Source organism: Falco cherrug, chromosome 11, assembly GCF_023634085.1.
Source record: "Falco cherrug isolate bFalChe1 chromosome 11, bFalChe1.pri, whole genome shotgun sequence".
Taxonomy (NCBI): Eukaryota; Metazoa; Chordata; class Aves; order Falconiformes; family Falconidae; genus Falco; species Falco cherrug.
Genome location: NC_073707.1, coordinates 22183466 through 22208478, shown reverse-complemented (window position 1 = coordinate 22208478; position 25013 = coordinate 22183466). Strand labels below are relative to the sequence as shown.

Here is a 25013-nt window from a genome sequence, read left to right as displayed (position 1 = left end):
CAAAAAATACCAAAAGGTACAGTGTAAAGCATCTTCTCATTAAATACAAACTAGCATTTTTTGATGCATTGCATCAATGTTTTGCATCTGTGCTGATGCAAAAGATTTTTTTTTGTTGCATCCTGGCACATGGAAAATGTATACACTGAAATAAGGTGACTGACACCACTTTATCTACTCAAATTCTAACAGTGGGACATTTTAAAAAAAAAAAAATCCTACTAGTAATTAAGAAAAATCTCTTAACACCATTACGTTTAGTTTGTTTCTGCTAAGGTATATCTTTCAACATTAAAAATAAGGGTTTAAGTACTATATAGCATCAGGATGCACTCTGACTTTAAAACTGCTGTACAAACAAAAGCCCTTCTACTGTCAAATGCTCTTCAACGTTGAAGTTCCTGGTAAATGCTAGTTAACTTGGAATTTGAGATAAAAATGCAAGGAAACCACCTCTGTAAGAAGTCAAATGTAAATTCTTCAAGAACAATAAAAGGAATTAAACCTACTTCAAAGACCATAAACATTTCTGGATGCAGCAAGCCAATCAACCTAACTGCACCTAAATCTCATTGCTATAGAACAGTGTTAAGTTCATCAGTTCTTGGTCTGGAAGCAATTCTGAACAGGTGCCTCAGTTTTAGGGATCATAAAAATAGACGCTGAGGATGTTTCAGTTGTTACCATCCTGCAGATTCTGAGGCACAAAACTAAGCTTAAAGCAAGTGACTACATGCTCTTGCTTAATGCCTTACACATACTGGCAAACTGAGGGCTTTTTCCTCCAGCAATGTTCCCTACTTTCAGCCAATTTCAAGATGTCTGACCACTTCTGATGAGCTTCACATCTTTACTCTCTTTGGTATATACAAACAAGTGCCATTAGATTGCCTGCCTCTGGCTATTTCTAAGAGCCAGAGAAAACCCTCTGGGGCAAGGTATGAAAGATAACAATTCTGTCTGGGAGGGTAAGGAACTCTACCATACCACTGACTTCCCTGTAAACTGTTGCATTTATTCCTATGAAATTACTCAAAAATATGAAGTTATTGCATTAAGTTTGTGGAAAAAAACAACTTAAAAAACAAATAGAAAGCAAAAGTTTAAAGAAAAAATAGGAGACAGGCATACCCCATTTGCAGAGGAGGAAGATGAACTTGAGCTAATTGTAATATAAATTACTCTCACACTGCCTGTGCAGTATTCCTCCAATATGATCTAGAAACTTTTAAGGATAAGAGTACAATAGTCCCCATCCCCTTTATATATTTTGGGTCTCAACTAATAGCTTTATTTATGAAAAAGTGAGGATGCAAAACATTAAGTTTTCAAGAAAGGAAAAAAAATTGAACTTCAAAAGCACAAAGAAGTACAACCAATGCTCCCATGAAAAATGCTGCTACATCACTACCAAAGTATTCAGGGACTGAGGCTCTGTGCCAAACTGCAGTCCAAAGGAAAGTTCATAGCCAGTCCCTAAAAAACCCTAAAATGGGGTTTGTAATGAAACAGTTACACAATCTTTACCATAACAGAGGGGTCAAAGAACTGATACTGAGCACTCCTAAATAAAACAAAAAAAAAACCCCAACAAGAAAACCCCAAGCCCAAAACTTTTAAAATTCATGTTTGCAAGATGAACCAAAACCTGTGTTTGTCATCAGCTGGGCCATGTAATCTTTTCCAACCAGGTGATGGTGCCACTCCAGCAGATCAGTTTCCCCACTTTCCCCCCTCAGGGCATCGTATCTTTTACCATTTGAAGTAAAAGTAATAAAGAGAGATAGTTCTGCCACCATTTTAGCAAAAAGTCTAGAGAATTTCAGTGACATATGCTGTGTTCTTTTGCCCACTTTTATCTCAGTTTCTTAGGTAGGTGGGATCAGTGCTCAAGTCCATCTGTCAGGTTAACCCACTGTTACAAAACGGCTTCCTTTGTTCTGCGACAGTGCTGTTCTTTGTTCCTTCAGGATCCCAAAACGTTCGTTCAATGTCATCCCTGTCTGAAAAATAAAGTCTTTTAACCATAAACTTAAAAGATGTTAGGTTAATGTAATCAAGGTAACAGAGACAAGAATAATTTTTTCCTCATTTTATATCATCACTTGAATTCTTAATTGCCTTACTTTGATTTACAAACAAACAAAAAAACCCCAAAAAATGAAGTTTGATTTGATTTCATTATTTCCTGCATCATTTAAAAAATCAGATGGGACTATACATCAAGAGCTAGCATTTCTCAGAATTTGTTAAGAATACATGGTACACAATGTACAATGTCAAAACTGAAAGTCTACTCAAAATATTGTAAGTTGAACTGAGGACGGACTGAAAAAGGGAGCTTTCACTACACTCATTTCCCCCACACAGGTTCTATGCAACTTCAACAAATGCAGCATTCTAACCATGTTAATGCAGGTTGCTTTCCAGTCCATCCAGTTGAGGCACTAGACTCGAATCTAGTCCAAAAGTTCAACTATTTTCACAATACAGTAGCAGACTATTTTTGACATACTGCTTATTCATGGAAGGAACAAATCCGGACTGACACCCTGACCTCATGTAGTTTTCTACAGCTGGTAGTAAGGAGCTGATTATAAGAGAACTCCTTCAATGACAGCACCAAGATTCCTGCACCAAATTGCCTGCCTTCATGAAACTTATGAAAAATTGCTCATCTTTCAAGCCTTTACATCATCACATTTAACTTTTTTTCCTAGATGCATAGCAAAAGTTGCCTTATAAATTCAGCTGTCAGGGTTCCATGCACATTACACAACTGCAAGAAGCTCATCCCTGAATTATACACGGTTGTTGATTCAAGCACAGCAGGAACATCAGAAGGCTTTCAGAAATAGTCAACATTTTACATCCCATTTAAAGCATGTCAGCATGCAGGACATGAAGTAGAAGAACAGGAACAGTGAGTTTAGGTACTTGCTTGAAGTTACATAGCAAGTTAATGGAAGAACCAGAAGTGGAAACAAGAAGTAGACACTAGTTCCCTCTTTCTGTCACTAGTGAGCCTAGGAGGAAAGTGCCTGGCTCACTGGCTTTTATCTGTCTTGGAACTACTTCCACAGTTAAGGAAAGAAACTGCATTTACCTGTTTGCCAACACTATTGATATCAAACTGCAATGGAACCCCTTTAGGAATCTTCTTCTCTTCAGATTGGTCCCTCTTCATCAGAAATGGTGGCACAGGAGTACGAGTTAATCGTAATTTCTGGGAACTGTGAAAGAAGAATATTACAAAGGACACAGTGAATATATGTTTTATGCAATAAAGCCTTAATGCAGATAGCATTATGAATGTTTCATCAAGCCATTTGATCAGGCTGGATGAATAGCTGGAAGGCACAAATTCGAGAAGGTAAAAGTCAAGCAGAACTATAAAGGGTACCATTTGTAATTGTTTTCAGACAGCAAGTGTCCCGGCCGGAAGCCATCTTATCTTTTCTCTCTCCTACTGACAAACGCATCATTTGCGGTTAATTATTCCCACAAATACAAAAAATAACAATTGGTAGTCTTCCTTATAGGTAAAATGCTACTAATGAAAGAGCTACTCAAGAGATTTTTAAAATAAAACACCTCAAGAAACAACAGTACCATCAATTTCCCAAAGACAAATAAAGCAATGCTTTCTTTAATCACAACTCCAGCAATATCTTTATGAATCAGGGAGGAACTATTACCATCACTCATCAACTAGAAGTTCATTCATTTTCATTCAGATAGAGAAGGAAAAGAGCTGCAATACAGTGATTTGGGAAAGGCAGGCAAGATGAAAATCTATCAGCCCACCACTCTTCAACTTTATACACCACAACAAGCCCCCAACTGGGACATGCCTTGTGAAATCCAGCTGTGATGTTAATACAAATATAGCTCGGAAACGGGGCAGGTTTAGAAATCTTCGCAAAAAGCTGTGACCTTCAGATCACCTGAAATACTATCTGCAAGGAACTTACTAAACGGCTCAGAACAGTGATTTCAGTTACTTAAGAACATTTCAGAACTTTTCTGAAAACTCACACTGGGGTTATGATTGCTCCTGGGTTGTCAATAGACACAGTCAGAATCCCTCCACTTGTGGTAGAAGTTCGCCATCTAGTTTGAAAACACAGAAATCACTTACAAAAATGTGGCAGAAGTTTCAATACCTTTAAATGTGTGTCCAAAATGTTGGCTAGTAAAGAATGTACAAGCTTTCAGAATATAGGCCAGTATGAACACCACAAGCAGTCAAACAATCTACAAGAAGCTTGGTTATTGATTCTTGTATTTTTTTACATTATCTAAACCTATTCAGGTCAGTGCTACATCACATGCTGGCAGGGTGTACCAGAACTACAGCACTGGTTGAGATGTTCACTTCTTTAGAACATTCGGTTTCCTTGTCACAGATGGGGCCATAATGGTCCTCACAGCAAACCAGAGGTGGCAGACTGCAGGTCTGTGGCATATGCTGCTAGTAACACAACTCGGCAACTTGTTTGTTAGTAACACAACAGGCTAAGAGCCTAACAGGCACAGAATGATATGGGAAGAATACGTGGGCGGAAAGCCAAGTATCTACCTTGTGGCGTGCCTTGTTTACTTCCAAACTGCTCCATAGGCTTATATATATATATTTATTTTTTTTAAATAAAATAGAAATTACTTCAAGAGCTCAGGAGAACACTGACATTTGAATTTTTTTTCCAGTCTATGCAGTATTCACAAGTGGTAGAGATTAGTCTGATCCTCTGAAGCTACCACCTTCCCCCTCATTCCTGCAAGCATCTTATACAAAGTCCTCCTGGTTAAATCAGAAGATAATTTTCACTGTCACTCAGCTGATGCCTGCAGGGGGGGGAAAACCCCATTCAATTATCATAGCCAGGAAGCCACAGCTAAAACAAGAATCATGAGTAACCAAATTGAAGTTTTCCAAATTAAATACTTACTGACGAGTTCTCTTTACTGTCTGATTATCAAGATCATCTGTTGACTGCACTTGGGCCTGCACCTGAAAACACATCAATACAGACACTGGATTTGAATACTGCTTCAATTCCCATTGTAGCAGCTGGAAATATAGCAGTTAAAAAAACAGAAATTTAAAGCTGTTTGTATGCTCTGCACGAATGGGGCTGTACTTTCAGAGACTTCAAAGATAGCTATACAACTACCTTTGTAAGACATTGGGAAAAAATTACTTTAAGAACACAAAATGATTTAAAAATTGTCAATGACAGTAACTTAACCAATAGATGGAAACATTTTTGAGGACCATGTCAGCAAACATACACTTTACCAAGGTACACCAAAATGTTATCAGGCCAGCAAGAAAAACCAGGCTAGTTCCTAACCTGATGAATGTTAACATACATAATATCCAATACGCTACTAAGCCTCACTACTGTTTTAGAGGACTTTGGTTTTGGTTTTCTCCCTCCTGATCCTGTCCGTAATTCCACAATCCACGTGGATGGAAGACAACAGCTACTTACATTCACAACAATGGCAGACATAGAATGTGGGTACAAATGAAAACTGAGAACACCCCTTATCATGCACTGCACACTCTCTATTCTCTTTATCTTACTCAAAACAACTAAAAAATACTTAGGTAACTAAAATAATAACTTAAATAACTAGAATATATACACACATCCCAAAAAAAGTTTAAAAAAAACCCAAACCACCCCATAATCAGATTCTAAAACACATTTCTGCTCTAACCTTCACCCAAAGGTAACTTTTGCAAGCTGTACAGTGCTTTCCAACATTTACTTTTAAAAGGAAAAATTAATACGTGGCAACTACCGTCAAACATTCTGACAAGATCCATGCCCCTCTGAACAGTCCGGCTACACTGGAACAGGAAGCAAGACTCAATAGGTTACAGTAACTGAAAAGGACAAGTACATTCGCCTAGAAGAACCCGTGCCTATTTCCCAGTCCACCTAAAGTTTCTACTCAGCTCTGATACTCAGAGTTGATTCATTAATATCAGAGTTATAGGTTAGCTTAGAACCTGTGGCACAATTTTGTTGTTGTTTTCAGTGATTTTTATTACCTTCAGGCCCCTTCTGAACAGGAAAGTTGCTTGACGAGTGTCTTTCTGCTGATTTAGTTTGTTTCCAATTCTGGCAAAAGTGGATGGCATGTTATTCCTGTAATATTTATTAAAGTATAGTTATCAAAGGCTCCAAAGATAACATCTTAGAGAGACTATGACAGAAGGCAGGCTAGAGCCCACTACATCCCTAAGGACATCTGCAACGTTGCCTCTTTGAGGCTGAACATTTCAGTTGCAATAAGCTGCTCATCTACTAGGAAAAAATCACATTACTCAAATGGAGAAATCACTTATGTTACTTGGAAGCGTAACACTCGTACTTCACAGGACAGTATGGTCATTAACTCTGCTTTTTACTTCACTCAGTATCCTCCAGCACTTTAAATGTTGCCGATTAAAGTAAAACAAGTCTTGGTATGTATAAAGAAAGTTTGCTTACACTTTCTACAATAGTCACATAGTAAGAATTTTCATCACGGACACCAGTTAAGATGCAGTTTAAAACAGGCATGTTAATTCCAGCACAAATAAAACATGCAATAGCTTCCATGAAACTGAAGATGGCACCAGCTTCTACAAAGGCATTTTATGTAGAAAGTTCAGAAACCCATGGCTTTTATTTCAAAGCTACCAAAATCCAGATTGGCCATTTCCATATAGGCTGCCTACGATTTAAACGAAGGCAGAATACCAGGTGCTCACAAACAGAGTGCTCTACATGGTAATAAATATCTGGCTTTGTATTGAGACCACATTTGTTCTGTGCTTGGCTTCCAAATTTGTAGAACTTCATACACATGATGGTCTTGAATGTGTCACTACTGCTAGTACCTACCATCTTCTCCTGGACTCAGTCCCATCAAATAAGGCTCACTGGAAAGTTGTCAAGAACAGTTCAGAAAGCAGAGTTGGTATTTTACCTTCTATTTAGTGGGGCAGGCCTCCTAAGGGCTGGAGCTTGTTTTCTCTGCATTTCAGATTGTCTCTGCAGGTTTGTTTTCTTTTTCAAAACAGGGTAATTCCTCTGTGCATTCTTAAAAAACAGTAAACATACATAGCATATATGTATACTGTGCACAAACACTTTTCCTTCAATTCCAATTTACAAACTGCATAGAGAATACATTTGGCTTTGCCTACCTTTCACAGTCTAGTATAATTTGAAAATAACTTCTACACTTGCATGAGTTATATATATTCCCCTCCTTTCCAGGCTACCCTCCCCCCCCCATCCCCCGGCCCCCACCAAAAAACCCCACCAAAAACAAACCCCAAGAGCTTAGCAGTTACTTTTTGGTTATTATATCTCCCTAAACTGACAAAATACATGCTTCACACATCTTTAAAATTATTCTTCACAAATCCAAAAGCAATCCCCATCCTACAATACTGAATGAGATTGAGTAGACAATACACTGGAGGAGTACAGAAGAGGGAGCCTACTGATGGAGTTAAGTATTTTACAAAAGCTTCCATTTTTGTACATGCTTAAGGTCTGGATGCTGGCTGAATCACTGGTTTGTAACGAAGCAATGCAAATACAAGACATCCTAATAAGTGAGCTTTTCTTGTAAAAATACAGTTACTATCTCCATGCTTGCACAGAACACACTTCTGTACTTCAATTTTCATCACTTGCAACCCAATTAAGTGTTAAAACAACTTTCAACCTAGTCATTAACCACCCCTCTAACAAACAAGAACTCAGCTAACACATCCCTAATTTAATAAAAGGCTGTACCAGATGTTTCCATTTTATATTGCAGTAACACTGTGCTGAAGCCATTGTATTTAATTTTTTTTAATCTGTTCTTACATAAACCACTAGAACTGCATTAATTACCTTCTCACTAAGTGGTTGCCTGTTCAGGGGACTAATTCCTTTGTGTGAACCCACTGCTTTCTTGGCTGCCAAGCCGGTTATAACTCCATAAGAACGCTTCTTCCCTGCTATCTTCTTCCTCCGTCCCAAACGATTTTTACCATAACCTGCAACAAGCATGAGAAGTTCAACAATTATTATTCAAAGAAAAAGCTTACTGCTTTAAGATGCTATGCAGGCAATGCAAGTTATTTGGCTGCAGGCTTCAAGCCTTAGAGCAGAACCTATCACTATACTTTTTAAGACAATTTGGTCATTCAGTTATTTTAGCAGGTCTGGCCCAAGCCCTAGCACAACAATAATCAGCTCCTCGTATAGATCACAGTTTTGCTCTAGTTCATTGCATTAATTTCTGCTGCTAACATGTCTACAGGGACAACTTAATTCTGGCATAGAAAACTACCAAAATACTCCAAAATGGAACTTCACCAAGCACTGAATAATACAAAACCAAACCAAAATAAACCCCCAGCTCTCTACCCATTCAGCAAACTTTAAATTACCAGTTTTATTAAAAAAAAGAACAAAAGCAACTTCAAAGCTTATTTATTTAGATCAGTGGTTCCCAAGACATGACTTAAGAAAAAAGAACATAGCAATTGGCCCACACCACCATATTAAACAGCGTATGAATTACATCACATTTAAAGTGTTTTCAATTAGAAGTCGGCATGGCAGTCTGCATGAAATAGAATGGAAAGCAGCCTTTGAATATAAAAGGTTTTTAAGTCTGAGGTCTGTAGTATAAACATCTCAGATCTCCAGTTACAAGGGTCTGGTTAACCCTGTCTGGAGCCACTTAGCCTCACACTATGAATAACAACCATGTTTCAGTTTTACCCCCGAGTATCATCCCCTCTACAACCTCAGACTGCAAGATAAGTTTAAGACTAAGGAGTCAGCGCTATAGCAACAGACACATTAATTTTGACATATCTGACTTCATAGCATCGATAATAAATCTGTGTTTTTTCATGAGGCAGGAGCCACCACATGAAGTACGCTATGGACCAAAACACAGCTTAGATAAATTTGCCATGGAGAAACTGCTATGTACCCACATTTTGTGGGTGGTTAGCAAATAATCTTTTCAAAGAGAAAAGCTGAGAAACAGGGTTACTTAGGCTGAAAGGGACCTTACGAGCTCTGTGGACCAATCTTTGCTCAAAAAAATGACAACTTCAAAGTTAGCTCAGGCTGCACAGGGTTTTGTGCAGTTGCATTCTGTGTATCACCAAGGACAACTTTTATTTAAAGAACCATATTCTTCTCTCTGTTTCTCCCCCCGAATGCTTAAAAGAGTACTAGCTCAAGTTCCTAGCTTCTTTCCAGAGTTTGGCAGCCATTTCTAAAACCGCAAAGAATTGAATTCTGTTGATCATTTGTGGTTTCTGTAGCTGTCCATAAACAACTGAGAATTTGCAACTTATCAGAGTAACTTCAATGGCAACAAAGCAGCAATAAATCTGTTGGTCATAAGCTACTAATAAGCAGAATGCTCAGAATAATTAATCTTCTGCTCAAAAAACAATATAAAAGAGGTTTGCTTTCAACAGCAGAAAATGTGTAGAGTTGTATAGGAAGGAGCAGTTAAAGCTATTCACAATGTTTCAACATGCCGCAAGCCCATTTTACAAAAATTTTTTTGCTTTTTCCTAGAACAAGGGCAAGCAAGGAGGGAGGGTTCCATGGAAGGAAAATAGCTGCCAAGACGGTCGTCTTTAGAGTTTTATATTTGCAGCTCAGTTTTCTCCTAAAACTTTAAATTCTAATACTTCCTTCTTTTGTGCCCTTTAGATCATAAACAATTGCATTTGACAACAGTGGTCATAAATAGAAGCCTACATGTTTGACAATCTACAACTTAAATTCACTTACTCTTCACCTACACCAATATTCTTATACTTGGGCTGACTGATGCACTGTCACCAATTGATGCGCAAGTAACACTGCTATGTTGGCCTGTATAAAAAGCAAAACTCCTCTGAGCCCTGAGCAACAGGACATTCCACTGATCCCCAAAGACATTTACTCTAAGGTGCTAACTACCAGCTGCTGCTACAACAAACACGAAGCAAAACAAAGAATAGAATGGGATCACTGTGAATACACCAGACAGATGTGTATTCATTTTAAATGAATGCTACTAAACAACAAATTGCATGTGTTAACTTAAACACCTAATTAGCTTGTTTTGAAGTAAGCTTTCTGATTAGACAGTACTTTTCTATGTTTTGATCATCCAGTGCCAAAAAGTACTTTTCAAAATTAAATGTAAGCAAAACCAGCCTATACTTCAAAGAGGCGCTGGCCAAGTACTGGACTAAAACCTGTGAATCATTTTAGAATATGACCCTTGTTTATCACAAAAAACCTGATGACAGTTAACTCGGGGAACCTGCAAGTAAAGCTGTTACTGTGCACTTCTCTCGCTCCCTGTCTATATGATTTTTTTCCCCACCCTTTTGTATTCCACTGTAAAAATATTGGCTAAGGCGGCTGACACAGTACTTCCTTTGTGTCCCAAGCTCTTAACAAGAAAAGCCAACGCAGACACTCTGCACTATCCATTTATATATCCCAGAACCAGCATTACAGTCTGTAGAAACAGCTATTTTGGGAAGGCCTACTACGAGAATTCTACCTAGCAAATATAAATATGCTGGATCTTTTGCACAAAGCCCTGAGCTCTGGCAAGGCCTCCCCATTTCCTAATATACAGGCTTTGATATAAGCACTCTTTCTATCCATCTCTGAGAAGGGATAAAGTATCAACACAATTTCTAAAAATAATTTTTTTAAAAAAAATCAGTAAGTAAATTCTTCCTTGACTTAACGTCCCTCAAGCAGCTAAGCTCCTATGTCAGTAACTTTCTCACACTGAACCAGAAACAAAACCAAACATAATTGGATCAAAAAGAATCAAATTATAATCAAAACTACACATAACAATATTTGAAAGACACCTGAACTGACTGTATCAATCCATACATTCCATTAGGTTACATTTCAGCTCAAAAGAGATACTGCACAATCCACATTATGTTTGGCACCTTTCTGCTGTTGGATTCCCCACTTGGAGCCTGGTGTCCTGAACTGTCGAGTTCGATTCTGCTGAAGTCCTCTTTTCATTTTAGGGGAATATTGCTTTCTCTCTTCTTTCTTGTTCAGTTTAATTATATCGTCTGTAAGAATAACAAAAAATGAAGAATTTGACACGCTGCAGATATACTCTAGCTCTGAAGAAAAAACTTTAGCAGCTTAAGAGTCTTGGCAAATAGACCAGTTAACCTTGCAAGGCTAGCACATACAAGTTAAGGTTCCAGAAATACTATCACTATAAAACATCCAGTCCCTGTTAGTCTTACAGCACTTGCTTAATAATACAACGCCCTAGCAAAAGAGAAGCAGTTGCATACATCCAAAAAACCCAAGAGGCTTGAAAGATCATGGCATTCCGCCCAGCATTAAATTTTAAACTGAATGAGTCATTAGTTTTTATACACCATTAAAGAAAAAATAATCCCATCTCACTCCCAGACTTTGCAGATTCCAGACAAAATGCTGGTTCAAGACTTAGCTCTTCCATCCTAAGTTACTTAAGGAAAATCACACAGCAAGAACTCAGCCTACCAGTTATCTTCATATGTTCACCAAGGTTGACATGATAGGAAAAAAGCAAACAAGACTTCTCTCCCCAGGTATCTGCAATCCAAAAAATCATCTTACCTATTGTCCAGGGCAACAATGCTGAACAAATTATTAATCAGCTTAAGAATACACGTAAGGTAATAAGCTGATGAAAAGTGAACAGCAGCAGGTCTGTCAAGTGCAAATCACACCACACCAGTTTGATTTCCTTCACTGACCTGATAGCTGGCTCAGGAGACAAGAGCAAAGCAACAGATGTGTGGCAGGCTTTTATTTGACTGTTAGCTTAATGATCTTAAATCAAAGTGCCAAATTCTGTTTCTTGCATCTAGATCATGACAGCATAACAGATAAAAATGTTATGTTTCAACGGGGAGCTACTACAAACATGTCGACATCCTTTTTTGAGTCAGGGATAGATGGGAACGAGGTTACTGCATTTGAGTTCAAATGGACTCAGATGGCACAGAACAGAGAAAACACCATTTTAACAAAACCCAAACAAAAATCACAGCATTGTTATCCAGTGTTTTGTATAGTGCTGAAGTAATGCTAAGAGAAAATCACCTTACATTGCTGTAAAAATGATTGAATATTCAGAAAAAAATCTATTAGGATAAGGAATACTGATACATGTCACTCAGGGTTTGACTTCTATAGAATCTTCTTTACCAAAGGGATCATCCCTGGAGCAAGGATTACCAAACCATCCTTTTTTATACAACAAAGGAAACCAAAGCCACTTCAAAAGGGTATACAGCTCCAAAATAGCAGTAACTATCACTGCCAACAGCAGCACTCAACCAGGAGCATTATTTGAATGTAGCACCAATAGTAAAGTGATGTTCCACAAAACCTGAGACTTTCAAAACTGTTAGAACAGAATATGTAATTCTGCATAATAGCTGCTCCCATTCCTGTGTACCCATGATACAAACCCACCACTCTAAGACCGCAGTTCCTTGCTTCACAGTTTTATCTGCTCCATCTTAAATCCCATTTTAGCAAGTTAGTTGTTGATGCACACAGGGTTACAAGTTTTTAAACAGAAGAACTTAAGTTTCAGCTATTCTCTTATTTGGGGAAATGAAGGGTATCTGGGACTTTACGCATTTGTTTGCTTCAGTGTGTCTCAGCTTTCTCCTGTCCTGCCCTGAGATCAGAAATCAAACCCACAGTTAGAACAGCTGAATAATCTGGGAACATTATCAAACTGGAAGCTTAGCTTCAGATGAGTTGCACATAACACACCAGCAACAAAGCCAAGCGTATTACTGTATGAGAAAATACTGAATATTAAGATCTAGATTTTTAAGTTTTCCTAGATTAATGTTGTATCAATTTTTTTGATATCACGACAGATGTGGGTCACAACAGCCTCTTAAACAAGGTATCACCACGACAACACAACAGCCCTTTGCAATCTATTAGTCAATGTCCAGAACACATAGTAGTGGCTAATCAAAAGATTAACTTGGCCAAGAAACATTGGAATATACGAAAATACAACTGGCCACTCGGAATCAATAACTCTATTAACCTTGATAACCTTGGAAACAAAGATTCAGTGTGCTACAAATAAAACTAGATTTATATGAATGCTGTAATGCTACTCCACATTCACTCTAAATGTCATTTAACGAGTTATCTCCATTGCCAAAACAAAGAACTCCACCAGATTATTTACTGAAGGAAAAACTGTACAAATCCACAAAGGCTAAACCTACAGCCAACATTCTAGTTCACATTATGACTTTGCTTTTTGAAGTGAATATCCTGATAGTACCCATCTACTACACTCTGGTAGCATCATGGAGCAGCCTTGGAGTGTACAAAACCAGCTGGCTTTTGATTTTTTTCTAAAACTAAACTGGAAGGTGCACTCCAGGAACATACCATAAGTGTCCCCAACTGTTAAGGGAACTCAATGCATAGTCCCAGATCTACTCTGAGATACCTCTTTGAAATTGCACAGATGTCAGTTTCTCAGACACACTCCAGAGACACGGCTCTGCAGATGTGTAACGAGGCTGTGCAATTAACACACAACCAATGGGAGGCCAAGGGAGAGAGGGTTGATTGTCACAGGAAACTATGTGGTAGAGACGACATCACGCTTGATCCGACTGGTAAAGTACTGCAAAAGGGTTACAAAGGAGACTTGCCATTACCGACTTCCAAACCTGAGAAGAAAATAAGGGCAAAGCCAGCCGAGTGGCAACCTCACAACGCCCACCTCTGTAACCAGGAGTGCCAGGCGAGGTCCTGTGACGCTCTCCCGGGAACCACCCAGCAAAAGGCTTGGGCGCCGTGGGCCTGGCTGGTGCCAAATGCACGCAGCGCCCCGGTCTTCAGCCTGCTCCGGACACCCAGAAGGAACAAAGGGGACCCATCCGGCTCCTCCTTAGCCAGGGACGGCGATGCTCCAAGGCCAGGCCCCTGGGAGCCCCGCTGCTCCCGGGGACACAGCCGGGCCTCACCTCCCGTCCCCGCCGCGGCGGGCCCACAGGCCCCGAAGCCAGCTTCTCATCCCGCCCCCCCGCGCTCCAGCTGTGGTAGGCTCCTGCTCCCCCGCACCCCCCGCCCGACTTGGCGCAGGCCGCCTCCCCACGGCCCCCGTTGGTTCCGCCCGCGCCGGGGCCGGCAAAGCCTGTTGGTTCGTTCCGCTCCCCTCGGCCCCAGCGTTTGGTTCAGCCCGCGCCCCTCCACCCGCTCCCCCACAGCGGCGGGCCCGAGGCGCCTTCCTCACCGAGGGACATGTCGATCTTCTCCAGGCTGTCGCTGCTGCCGTTCCGGGCCCCCGCCACAGCCGAGGAGCCCGAAGGCGGCGCCGCAGCCCCGAACCCGCTCATGGCTGCCCGCAGGACCACCGCCGCCTCCCCTCGCCGCCTCCCCTCACCGCCTCGGCCGGCGGGCTGCACGCATGCGCAGGGCGCGGACGCGCAGGCGCCTCAGCCCGCCCCGCCCCCCGGCGCGGCCAGCTGGTGCATGCGCAGTAGCCCCCGCCAGCCCCGGCGGCGGGCGCCTGCGCCGAGCGGCGCCGCTTCCCCTCTTCCATCCCCGCCCGCTCGGGGCCTGGCGCGCCGCCCCCTGTCGGCCGGGAGGAGCAGGTACAGCGGGCCGGGAGGGGTCGGGGAGGGGGGAGTCGCGGCCCTGTGCCCCTGCGTCGCCTTAGGAGCCAGCGGCTGCCCGGGGTCAGTCCTGCCCGCTCCCCTCACAGCCTGGGCCGGGGGGCGGCCCCGAACCCGGCGGGCTGCAGTGGCGGGGCGCCCAGGTAACCGGCTGGGTCCTGGCGGCCCGGCCGCCCGGAGGCCGCCTGCGGGAGGGCTTCCCTGGGGACAGCGGGCGTCCCCGGGGGACGAGGGCCCCCTGCCCCAGCGGCCTGGGGTGCCAGGGGCCTGGGAAGCGGGGCTGCTGGTGCAGGGGGCGGGGCGGCGCTGCTGCAGGGCCGGTGGAGCGCTGAAGTGGTGCAGGGTCGAGCTGAACGCCGGGTGCGTTGTCCTGGGACCCCAGTGCGGTTAAGAGAAATAGCCTGTTCTGTGAACAGGAACACCAAGCTATCCTGGTTTCTAGAATTGTGCCCAAACGTCAATCATCAGGGTTCAAACCAGGTTCCTACTTCAAAATACCACATAAAGTTTAAAATTACTACTTAAAAACAGAACAGTATGACTACTGACATTTTGTCTTCTTTGGGTTCTTTTCAGAATTGTCATCTCCAGTTTTTGGTCAGAATCACATGATTCAGAAATTCAGAAGAGAAATTATTAACAACTTGTTCTTTGAACAAGGAACCTATTGAAGTCTGTCCCCCCCACATCCTTCCCCCGTATATTTGCGTTCCTTGGAGCTGTGCGTATGGTTGGCGGGTCAGCGGTGCACACATACCTCATGGTCAGCTAGCTGCTGCTAAAGGAGTTGCAACAGGGCTGGGATCTACCTCTTTCTTACACAGTGGCACTTAATTTGGCACTTTATTTAAGAGATGGTAATTACCTTTGAGGTCTCTACATCTTGCTCAGAGTTGGCTGAAGTTGGTCACTGAATTCCAGAGATAGTAAAGGAAGGAGCAGATGGCCAAACAACATGATTGCAGAGGCTGGACTTCCTTCAGAAACCAAGCAGCAAATGCTGAAAGGAAAATCTGTAGCAATTTTCCCCACTCCTGATGTGTCAGTGGCATTACTGTCCACAGCTCCCTGAGTTTTCTCTGGGAGCTGTGCTGAGGCTGCCATTCAAAAGTTGACTTCTGTCACCCTTGGCTTTCAGTAGGCATTGCAACATAACCGAAGTATAGCTTGGTTTAGGGTTTGGCTGACCCCCTCCAGAGAGCGGGAGCTGTGTACTGAGACTCCAGGGAATATGTTGTGAACACCCTTGGGCAGGAATAAATATTTCCATATGCATGACCTTACACACAACTCCTTGCAGTAGGAACACTCCCACATTTCATTAACTGCCCACATATTCCATATGCTCATTTGCTAAAATAAATACTCTGTGGCAGATGCGATATCCTAAGTACCCAACGCACAACCAACTCCTCGCATGCGTAACTCACGGCAACAGTTCTGTCATCCTGTGCTGGGGGGGCACCTGCACTGAAATACCATACAGGGCTTTGCCCCTTAACTGCAGAGTTGGAGTTTTTTTCTGGGAGTATTATCATGGAAGCTAAGAATGAGAGGAGGGAGTTGAGGCTTTCTGGCCTCTGCTCTGTCCTGTACTACAGACTGTTGACAAGGCCTTGTTGTCTCCATTGACAGTCTTTATGCATCTCTTCCCTTTTAAAATAACACCAGTAACATGCTTCTGGATGGTCTTCTCGATGTTCTCTTCTAGAAGAGAAAGGCTCTGTTACTGTCATAGGACATCTTCAGCTAATGGTTTTCCCTTCAAGTAAGAGAAGCTCATGGGTACGTTGCTGGAGGCTGAGAGTTCCACCGTGTTTTCTTCTCTGTGTTCTCCATATGTAGCATAAGTAAGACATGGAGTCTTGAAGCCACAGTTCTGGTAATTTACACATTTTCCTCCAGATGACAAGTGGGATTTGATGACAAGTGGGATTTGATGACAAGTGACTGATGACAAGTAGGACTTGAGGTTCTTAAAAGTCAGGCTACATTTTTAAAGTAAAGATGCTATTGCCAGATTACCAGTAAATACAAATAACAGAGGTATCAAAAGATGTATTTTTAAAAAAATATTAAATCAATTTCTTGTGATGCTATAGGGTGCAGCTCCATCTGGTGACTGTGTCACACTGATAAACAAATGCTCTGTTTACCTAAAACAAATCTTCTAACTGGAAAGGTGACAGATGCTGCCTGCCCTCATGACAGGTGGAAATCAGCTTGTATTTGTTATCCAAACAGGACGCCAGCTGTCTGCTGCTCAGCACAACAGAAAACCAGACAAAAGTTCTGATCCTGAGGAGTATTTTTACTCTGTCTTCAAAATGGCTGAAATGCCATGGGGATCTTAAAGGCAACCATGCAAACATCAACTCCTGGTTTTTTGTCTGGCTCTCAGGATTGTGTCAGCATCTAGCCAAGTGACAAAGCTTCCATGTGGCATTGACAGTTACAAAGAACTAGTACTTCAACTGTATAAAGTAGGGTATGACTACAGCCCTGCAGAGTTTGTATCCACTGTAGGAAGACAGTGTGTCTACAGTTGTCCACAAGCTGTAGTAATTCTGGCGGCTGGTTCTTTCCTGGGCCTTTCCTAGACTTCCTGAGCACCAGTTGTCTCCTCAAAAAAATGAGACCTCACGGTTTGGCTGCCCAGTAGCCCCTGTTGTTACGGTGCATTGGGGATGAATTGCAGACTAGATGTTACCTGCCGAACATCCTAGGTGAAATTCCTAGGAGGAGCTGTTAAAATTACCCAGCAGAAACCACACCCAAAGAATCAGGTACTAAATGCACTTAGAAACCAGAGAGGACCATGTCATACAAGCTATATGTTGTGAGCTGTGGAATATCACACCTGCATTGATCCCAGAAACAGGTGAGCTGTTCCAGTGCATCTTCCAAAGGAGGTCTCTGCTTCCCTAGGGGTACAGGCACTCCCTTCTATTAAAAATAGCTTCTCATTCCTAAAATGAAATTGTCTGACATCTACCAATAACTTCCAATTCTGCCTTCTCTGTGAGGTATTTTAACGAGTAAAGAAATTACATGGAGTTGATAACTGACTTTATGTCACCCAAATCTTCCCCAAACAGCAATCAGGTCTGCGAGATTCCAAATTCTGCTACTGTTCAGCAAGAGGATACATACTGCTTTCATACACTTGCAATTGTTGACCTCTGTTGGTACTCCTCAGATTTTACACTGGAGGATTATCTCCTAAATTTAGTTCTAGTGCAGTCCCAGAAGCTAACACATCTGTGTGTGGCTATAGGCTCTGTGTGATAAGGCTTTTTTTTGATGGAATGATTTTTTATATGCTCTCTGAATTGACAAGGGCATTGATGTAGTTAAGTAAACAGTGTCTATAAGTAACATATACAAAACAACATAATGAAGCAGGGGAAAAGAAGAGATTTTTCTGAAGAAATTTTTTTAAATTACTGTTAAGCAACATCCAGGCTATTTCTGACTTATGGAACTAGAAGAATCTTATAATTCCTGATTTAGGAGCTAAATTAGATCATCAGCTTCATCTACATGCGCCATACCACCAGATGTGATTGTATAATGATAATCACAGTAGTCTTGATGGCTTTACCTTCTCCAGTATTTTTACTGCGAGAATTAATGTGTAGTCAGACGGCTTACATATGCCACGTACAGCCAGTGTTTCCAACCCATGCAGTCAGCGCAGTAGGTTCAATGTAAGAAAATTTCTGCCTGACTGACAACCACACTGGAAGTTGTTCCACACTTGTATACAGTTACTATGTATGGGGAGTCCTAGTCTAATTGCCTTCTGAAAAACATTTTGTTGTTATTATTGCTTTAAGAACAGCAGTACAGAACCCTGTTCCCCCCAAATGCTGCTGTAAAACTGTCCTGGTAAAACAACGTGCATAGAAAGTGTCAGGCCCAGGGGTGTGTCTTCATGCATGCAGCATCAGCAAGCAGCGTGTGTGTCATTAAGATGAACGGTTATGGGCAGTCTCCACTGTGCAACTACCTTTGGTTTCTGAGGCATCAAACAACTGGAAGCATATCTGGGTTTTGTTCCCTATAATAATTTGTCATTGACTGTTCACAGTCTGATGGCAGCAGCATCACTTTTTCCTTTTTCGAGTTTCATTTCACTGCTTTTTAGCAGGAGGGATGTGTAATTCTGCAGTATTTTTCACATCCTCTTTACCGTGGGTGACATAATGGAAACCTCTTTCCGTTTGCATGTGTCTGCTGGTACGTGCAGTGCCAGGGACGCGTTGTTTGGTTGTTTCTTTTCCTGCCACCACAATTTTCACATCCCCTGCGGTGAGGGGCTTGGTAAGCGCCCATCTCAGCAATCACTGTGGTTTTACACTGTGGCGAAGCTGAAGCCCCCTGCTAACACCGAGAGGGCCGACGGCAGCCCGGGGGAGGCCTGCAGCCGGCGAAGACCCCGTGTGCCCGCCGGCGGGGCTGAGGGCCGGCGGCAGGAGGCCGCTGCGGCGCCGGTCCCCAGGCCCGGTACCGCCCCCTCACCCAGTCCCACGGGGCGCTGCCTCACGGCGTTCCCGCGCTCGGCAGGCGGCTGGCAAGCGGCAAGCGCGCGGCCCCGCGCAGTGCCTGCCGGGAGCTGCAGGCCTCCCGCCGCGCGGAGGGTGCCGGGCAGCCGCGGTGCACGCCGGGAGGTGCAGTTCGCGGCGGCGGGGCGGGGCGAGCGCTCACCCCCACGTGACGGCGGCGGGCGGTGGCTGCGGCGGCGGCGGCGGCGGCGGGGCCGCGCGCGCGCGCGCCCGGGATGGAGGCCGGGCCCCGTGAGGGGCGCGCGGAGAGCAGGTGGGGCCGCGCGTGGGGGCATGGCGTGACGCGCGGGGGCGGGGGCGCGGGGGGGGCGGCACGGCACGTGCGAGGGGCTGCGACACCCCCCGGTGGGGACAGGACACGCCGGGGAGGGGTGAGTGTAACGGGGACGGGGGCCTGTCGTGGGCACGAGCGGGAGGCGTGACGCGGCGCGCGTGTCTGTGCCGGGGCGGGCGGCAGCACCTGTGCGCGGGGGGCGAGCCGCGCGTGGGGGCAGGGCCTGGCGCGCGCACGGGGAGCACGCGCGGGGTGCGGGGGTGCGTGCGGTATCTGGGGCACGGCGGGGGCGCACGGGTGGCGGCAGCGCTGGTGCGCGCTCGGCGCGGGGATGCGCGGGGGTGTCCGGCGGGTCCCTGGGGAGCTCTTGCGCTGCGTGGGCGCGTGCGGGAGGGCGTGCGCGCGCCCGGCAGGTGCGGGGTACCAGGGGGTGGGCTGGGAAGATGCAAACCCCCCGTGCCGGGCGGGGGGCTGCGCCTGCGGGGCGCCCCAGCAGCCCCCGCTGTGGTCCCGCGTGGGGAGGCAGCACGCAGCGAGCGGGACTCTTGGAGCATCCTGCTGCTCCCGGCCCCGGGCCGGTGTCCCGGCCGCTGGAGGGGCGGTGCTGGCCACGGGCATGTGCCCTCTGTCCCCGGTGCTCTGTCCCCGCCATGGTGGGGATGAGCCGTGGCCGAGGCGGCGGCGGGCCGGGCGCTGCTTCGCACGCCTTGTGCTCACGGGTGGAACCATCCTGCCCTGACGGCCGCGCTGGCGCTGCGGTGGCTCTGCAGCTTGCTGCTGCCCATCGTGTCACACCTTTGGGTGCTGGAGGGAAATCTTCGGTAAAGCTGCTCTTCCTTTCTGAAGGCGAGGTCCTGCGCTTGCACACTGCTGGCGGTGGGAATGGCCGTGCTGCGGTGGCTTCACCTTGCGTGGTCTTCCTCTGTGCTTGAGGCATGGGTTTTCTCGTTAGCATTTGTAAAAGCAGCAGAGGTTGTTCTCTGGAGCTGTTTTGGTGACGAGTCCTATTTACTTCAGGTTTTTGGATGTCTTCAGCCTTTGCTTTGTGCTTCAGTTTTGCCCTGGTACTCACAAGCGCAGGGTGGCTGTTGGATGGAAACGGGAGTGTCGGCTGGGGTGGAGGGAGCAGCTGAAACTTGATAGGGGAGAGAAACCTTCCTTATCTGAGGGGCTCAGCTAGCATCTATTCCTGCTAGCAACATCAGCCAGGAAAATGCTACCGGTGCTTTTAAAGCTGTAGTGGAGGTTTGGGGTGCCTTTTGATTTACACAGTTTGAGCTATTCTCCCTCTTTAGCTAGTGCTTTAGACCCAGCAGGTTCAGAAAGATAAAAGGAATTGACTGCATTCACTTCTTTTTCTCTCCAGAATCACCCTTGTGCATTTTCTTGCCTTTGCAAGTGTGAGTCCTGACCGTCGTGTGACTAATAGGCCTGACGTGGTGCCACCCCCAGCACTCCTGTAGGGGCAGGGGCATGCTGGCACACGAAGGGGACCTGCTTGTTCTCCTGGCTGTCACTGATGCGCTGGGGAGGATCCTGGCATGGGCCTTGCACAGCCTCATTGTCCTCTGTGCAGATGGTTTAGCATTTTAATTCCTGGTGAGGTGCAATTTCAGCTAGGTTGTGGCTGTGACTGATGGTGATAGGATAGAGGCCAGTGGATGCATCTTCCCATGTATCATGGGAAACACAGAAGCAGAAGTTATGCTGCTGAAGTCCATCCTTCTGTGGGTGCAGGAGAGGAAAATGAGGATCTCGTGCTGGGTTTTGCTGTCTCTCCTCCTAAGCAGCAGGTCCAAAATGCACCGGGGAGCAGGGGCTGCGAGGTGATGCCCATCAAGGCATGGCAGGAGCGTTAGCGCTCTCCTCGTGCTGGGCAGAGAGCAGGGCTCGCATACCTTGGGGGTGGGGGTGGTGTGGAGGGCACAGCAGTCCCAGGGGAGCAGAGGGGCTATTGGTCAGCTGGGCACGTTAGCCAAGAGCTACTGCCTTTGGCTCTGGCACCAGCAAGGCCCCCAGGGATGGCAGGGCCAGAGGACAGGGCCCCTAAAGGGAATCCGTGCTGGGAGCGATGGAGGAAGGTGAGCGGCTGGTCCCAAGGAGGTGGGCTGCCATAGGGGTCTGCCCCGCCTGTGACTGCTGTGTGCAGGTCCTGCACAGATTGAAACTTGATGGACAGTGTCCTGGGTCCACAGGTTGTGATCATCTGCTTGTGGCAGGCTTCGCCAGGATGAGCAGGTAAAACTATCTGCCCTGCTGGGGAAAGGCTAAAAAGAACACTTTAATCCCTCATTTCTTTCCTCATCCTTTGCTAGTGCAGAGCAAGAGAGCTCCAACAAGCTGCAGCTCTGGGCTGTGTTTGCTGGGGGAGCCTTCTGTGGTTGTGCCCCCGGTTTTATACTGGTGCAAGCTTTTAGTACCGGTGCAAGCTACCCTGCATTCTGTTTTCCCAGCTGGCCTGCTCAACTCTTCCCACCCGGGCACTGCAGGGCTGATCTGCCGGGCTGGCAGAGCTCTTCTGGCTTCCACTGCCTTGTCAGCCACTCCACGTGGCTGCAGATGAATTGCACGAAGCCTGCCTTTCTTTTAATCCTTTTTCCCAGCAGTGCTGAGTCTGCTGGAGGAGCAGGCGGGGGAGCCCAGGGAAGGGGCTGCTGGTTGTCTGGGAGACCCTGGGGTGGTGAGGCGGGAGCTGGCTGTGCACAGTGGCGGGTTGCACAGTGCCTTCAGAATCTACAGGAGGAACCAGCAGCCAGCATAGGAACGTCCTTGGAGATGTGGCAAAAGTCCCTCCACAACCTCAGCCAAAACTCTTTAGAATGCTGAGGAGGACTGAGAGGCTCCTCCAGGTAGAGGACAGAGTTCAAGCAGCCATTGCTAGATGGCTCCCCCAGAGCACAGGGAGACACACAGCAGATGTTGTTTGCAAGAAAAATGAGCTGCTGCTCTTTTTTTTTTTTTTTTTTTTTTTAATTTTTATTTTCAATACTAGCTACCTGTGCGATTCTGTTTTGGAAAGTAACTAGGGTTTGGTTTTATTTTAAATGAAGAAGTTCACCTGATTCAGCAGCATGGCTCCTTGCCTCTGCTGTGAGTCACCTTCGCTGACTTGAACCAAGAGAAATTTCCACCCTTGCTGGCATGGAGGGGCTCAGAAAGCCTTGGGAGAGCCAGCAGTATTCCCCTGTTGTTGTCAGCAGTAGCTTTAAGCTGTTTGGTGCTCCAGGGCTGGATTCTGTCTTTATCTCTCTAGTGCAAAAAGTTCCGTTATATTTGGGACAATTCCTGGCGGTGGGTTGATGTTGCTGTACCTGAGGATAGAGTTTGTGGTGGCAAAGCAAGGAGACTCTGTGCCAAGTTTACGGAGCTGGGGGTTAAAATTGGAGGCCAGATCAGAAATTGTCTTTAAGGAGAGGAATGCGGCTGAGGTCTTGCCAGTGTTCCGCCAGTGATGGCCCCTGCAAACACCTGCAGCCCTTCTGGCTGGGGGAACAAGACTCTGCTGGAGCCAGAGAGCAGAAGCATGTGTGGTTCTTGCAGGGGAAGCTCTGCTCATGTACTGTGACCTCCCTGGGGTGTGTTGCTCACTTTGCCCTTCCTGTAAGTCAGGGTATTTATTTTCATGATGTGATATGAATTTGCCTTACCCCATGTCAGGCTTTCCTTATCACTAGCAAAGGAGAAATCACTTTATTCAGGAAAAAACAAGCAGACTTCTTAATATTGCTCTGAACACCTGCTGAAATGGGGAACTTGAGGGCAGCTGGGACTTTCTCCATCCCTCCTGGCAGGCCAGGCTCAGGCTCTGTCAATGGGAGGGAAGCAAACCCTGCAGCTAGTTCTGTTCTAACCCATAAGGCCAGTCAAAGCTGAAATGTGATTAGCCGCACTCTCTTAATTTCCCTGTCACCTGCAGCCAACTGTATGGCTCTTCGTTTCTTCAGCCTTGTGTCACTCTATGCTTTTCAGCATGCACCATGGCCCAGCCCAGAAACAGCTGGGGTTTGGGTATCGGTAGGTCTTGTGTGTCCAACTTGTGAACTGCTTTGGCCCAACAAGTCACATGGGATCCTTACTCTCTTACAGGGATTTAGTTCACTTTTGGTAGCTTCTGCATCAAATCTGCAAAGGTGCTTTTATTGTGCTGCTCGTTCCCTGTGTGCTTCTGAGTTCAATAGTTTAACATTTTGAAGTTATTTTGATTGAGGATTGCTTAATCTTAGTTTCCCTGTGCTAGAAGGGAGCTGTGAGTCCAATGTGTTGGATCCTCATTCCCTACCTTTGGGGAGATGCATGACTCCCTTAATGAGACAGTTCATTTGGAAAGGCACAGCTATGCATGTCCTGCCCCTGTATCCTTGTGTGCATCACCTGCTTTTTATAGCACAAAATGACACAGGAGGGAGTTTCCCTGACTTGCTGACTTGGAAGATCAACGGCGTGACTGAGCTTTCACTTGCATTTCCTAACTCTGAGTGTTAGAAATAGCTTGGGGAGGAGCTGGTGAAGTTTTGAGCTCAGCGGCTGCAGATACTGTTTGACTGGGGACTGACAGTGCTGCTCTGGGCATCTGTGGACACTCAGAGCAGCATCACCGATCCCTAGTCAAAGAGCATCTGCATCCCTCAGGGTGGTGATGGGGAAAGCCCATAAATTCAGAAGAGCTGGATCACTTTTCTGTATGTCCCCAAGCCGGATCTCCTTCAGGAAACTGCCTTTGATTTAGATCCGTACTTTCTTCTTCAGTCTCTCCTGAGATAAAGCTATGACGGTGCTTATTAGTCTAAGTACATCACCAAAATATACATACTTCCATATACATTGCAGCTCTGGTTTAGAGCTCCTGTGCTGTCAGGGTGACAGGCTTTGCTGTGGGATGGGTTAGCTTCTATTTGGTTTAAGCTTAGGTGGGCACTGAAAGTGGTGAGATTTCCCTGGGGAGACCAGGGAGTGAATGGAGAGCTTGAAGTAGAGCCAATATGTGATGATCTGCTTGTTCGCTTAATCAGTTTGGCAATAGTGAACAAATCTCAGAAAGAGAATATTGGCAGGAAAAGCTTGGTTTTGAAATATCAGGGTTACGTTACTTTTTAGTGTCCTTTGTGCTACAGAAGTGTGCAGCCCACTTTCATCCACAAGGGAAGAAAATGAGAGCAGCTTTAAATAATGTTATTTATTTTAAATATATTTTCCTTTTTCTTTGGAAATCCAGCTTGTTTTCAGCTGTGGAGGGATTAAGAGCTGAAACACTGGCTTGTTTCTTGCCAGTTGAAAGGCTGGACTTTCATTCTAAGCTGTCACCTTGGGTGCTTTTATTGCAAACCCTGCAGAGGCATTTTTTTTGGCAGATACACACCCAAATATGCCTTGCAATGTTCCTGTTGCTTCTGAGACAGTGGCTCCTATCTGAATACATTTTTCTGAAAGCTGTTGTTCC

The 25013-nt window shown here is 45.2% G+C and overlaps 2 protein-coding genes across 10 annotated transcripts in view; one reads left to right on the top strand and one right to left on the bottom strand.

Annotated features, from left to right (window-relative positions):
- Nucleotides 1-207: 207 nt before the first annotated feature.
- Nucleotides 208-14529, bottom strand: FYTTD1 (forty-two-three domain containing 1). Of its 3 annotated transcripts, none has more exons than XM_055724148.1 (10): nt 14353-14529; nt 11586-11657; nt 11006-11137; nt 7914-8059; nt 6991-7103; nt 6068-6164; nt 4953-5014; nt 4039-4113; nt 3107-3233; nt 208-1999 (listed from the first exon to the last, which is right to left on the bottom strand). In XM_055724148.1, exons 1-10 carry the CDS (start codon nt 14453-14455, stop codon nt 1994-1996), a joined length of 933 nt encoding a protein of 310 aa, XP_055580123.1. In that variant the 5' UTR covers nt 14456-14529; the 3' UTR covers nt 208-1993. The 3 variants fall into 3 exon arrangements, with proteins under 3 accessions (XP_055580123.1, XP_055580120.1, XP_055580122.1); XM_055724145.1 differs by having other exon boundaries at nt 208-2003; nt 14353-14528; XM_055724147.1 differs by lacking the exon at nt 11586-11657 and having other exon boundaries at nt 208-2003; nt 14353-14526.
- An 85-nt stretch (nt 14530-14614) lies between these two features.
- Nucleotides 14615-25013, top strand: part of RUBCN (rubicon autophagy regulator) — a 32435-nt gene continuing 22036 nt past the window's right edge. For 2 of the 7 annotated variants that reach the window (XM_055724138.1, XM_055724139.1), the window contains exon 1: nt 14619-14713. Coding sequence is in view for 1 of the 7 variants with exons in the window: in XM_055724142.1 (XP_055580117.1) it covers nt 19518-19555 (38 nt within the window). In the remaining 6 variants the exon portion in view is untranslated. Of the gene's footprint in view, nt 14714-19405; nt 19556-19588; nt 19674-25013 lie in introns of those variants that run through there. The other 5 variants (XM_055724141.1, XM_055724136.1, XM_055724140.1 and 2 more) reach the window with 5 other exon arrangements.

Bases quoted from the DNA above. Each gene is read 5' to 3' on its own strand.
- FYTTD1 (XM_055724145.1), bottom strand. From the start codon at position 14,455: ATGAGCGGGTTCGGGGCTGCGGCGCCGCCTTCGGGCTCCTCGGCTGTG. The intron at 11,658-14,352 runs GTGAGGAAGGCG...TTTGGATTGCAG, and splicing joins GAAGATCGACATGTCCCTCG to ATACCTGGGGAGAGAAGTCT. The intron at 6,165-6,990 runs GTAAAATACCAA...TAAATATTACAG, and splicing joins CCTGCCCCACTAAATAGAAG to GAATAACATGCCATCCACTT.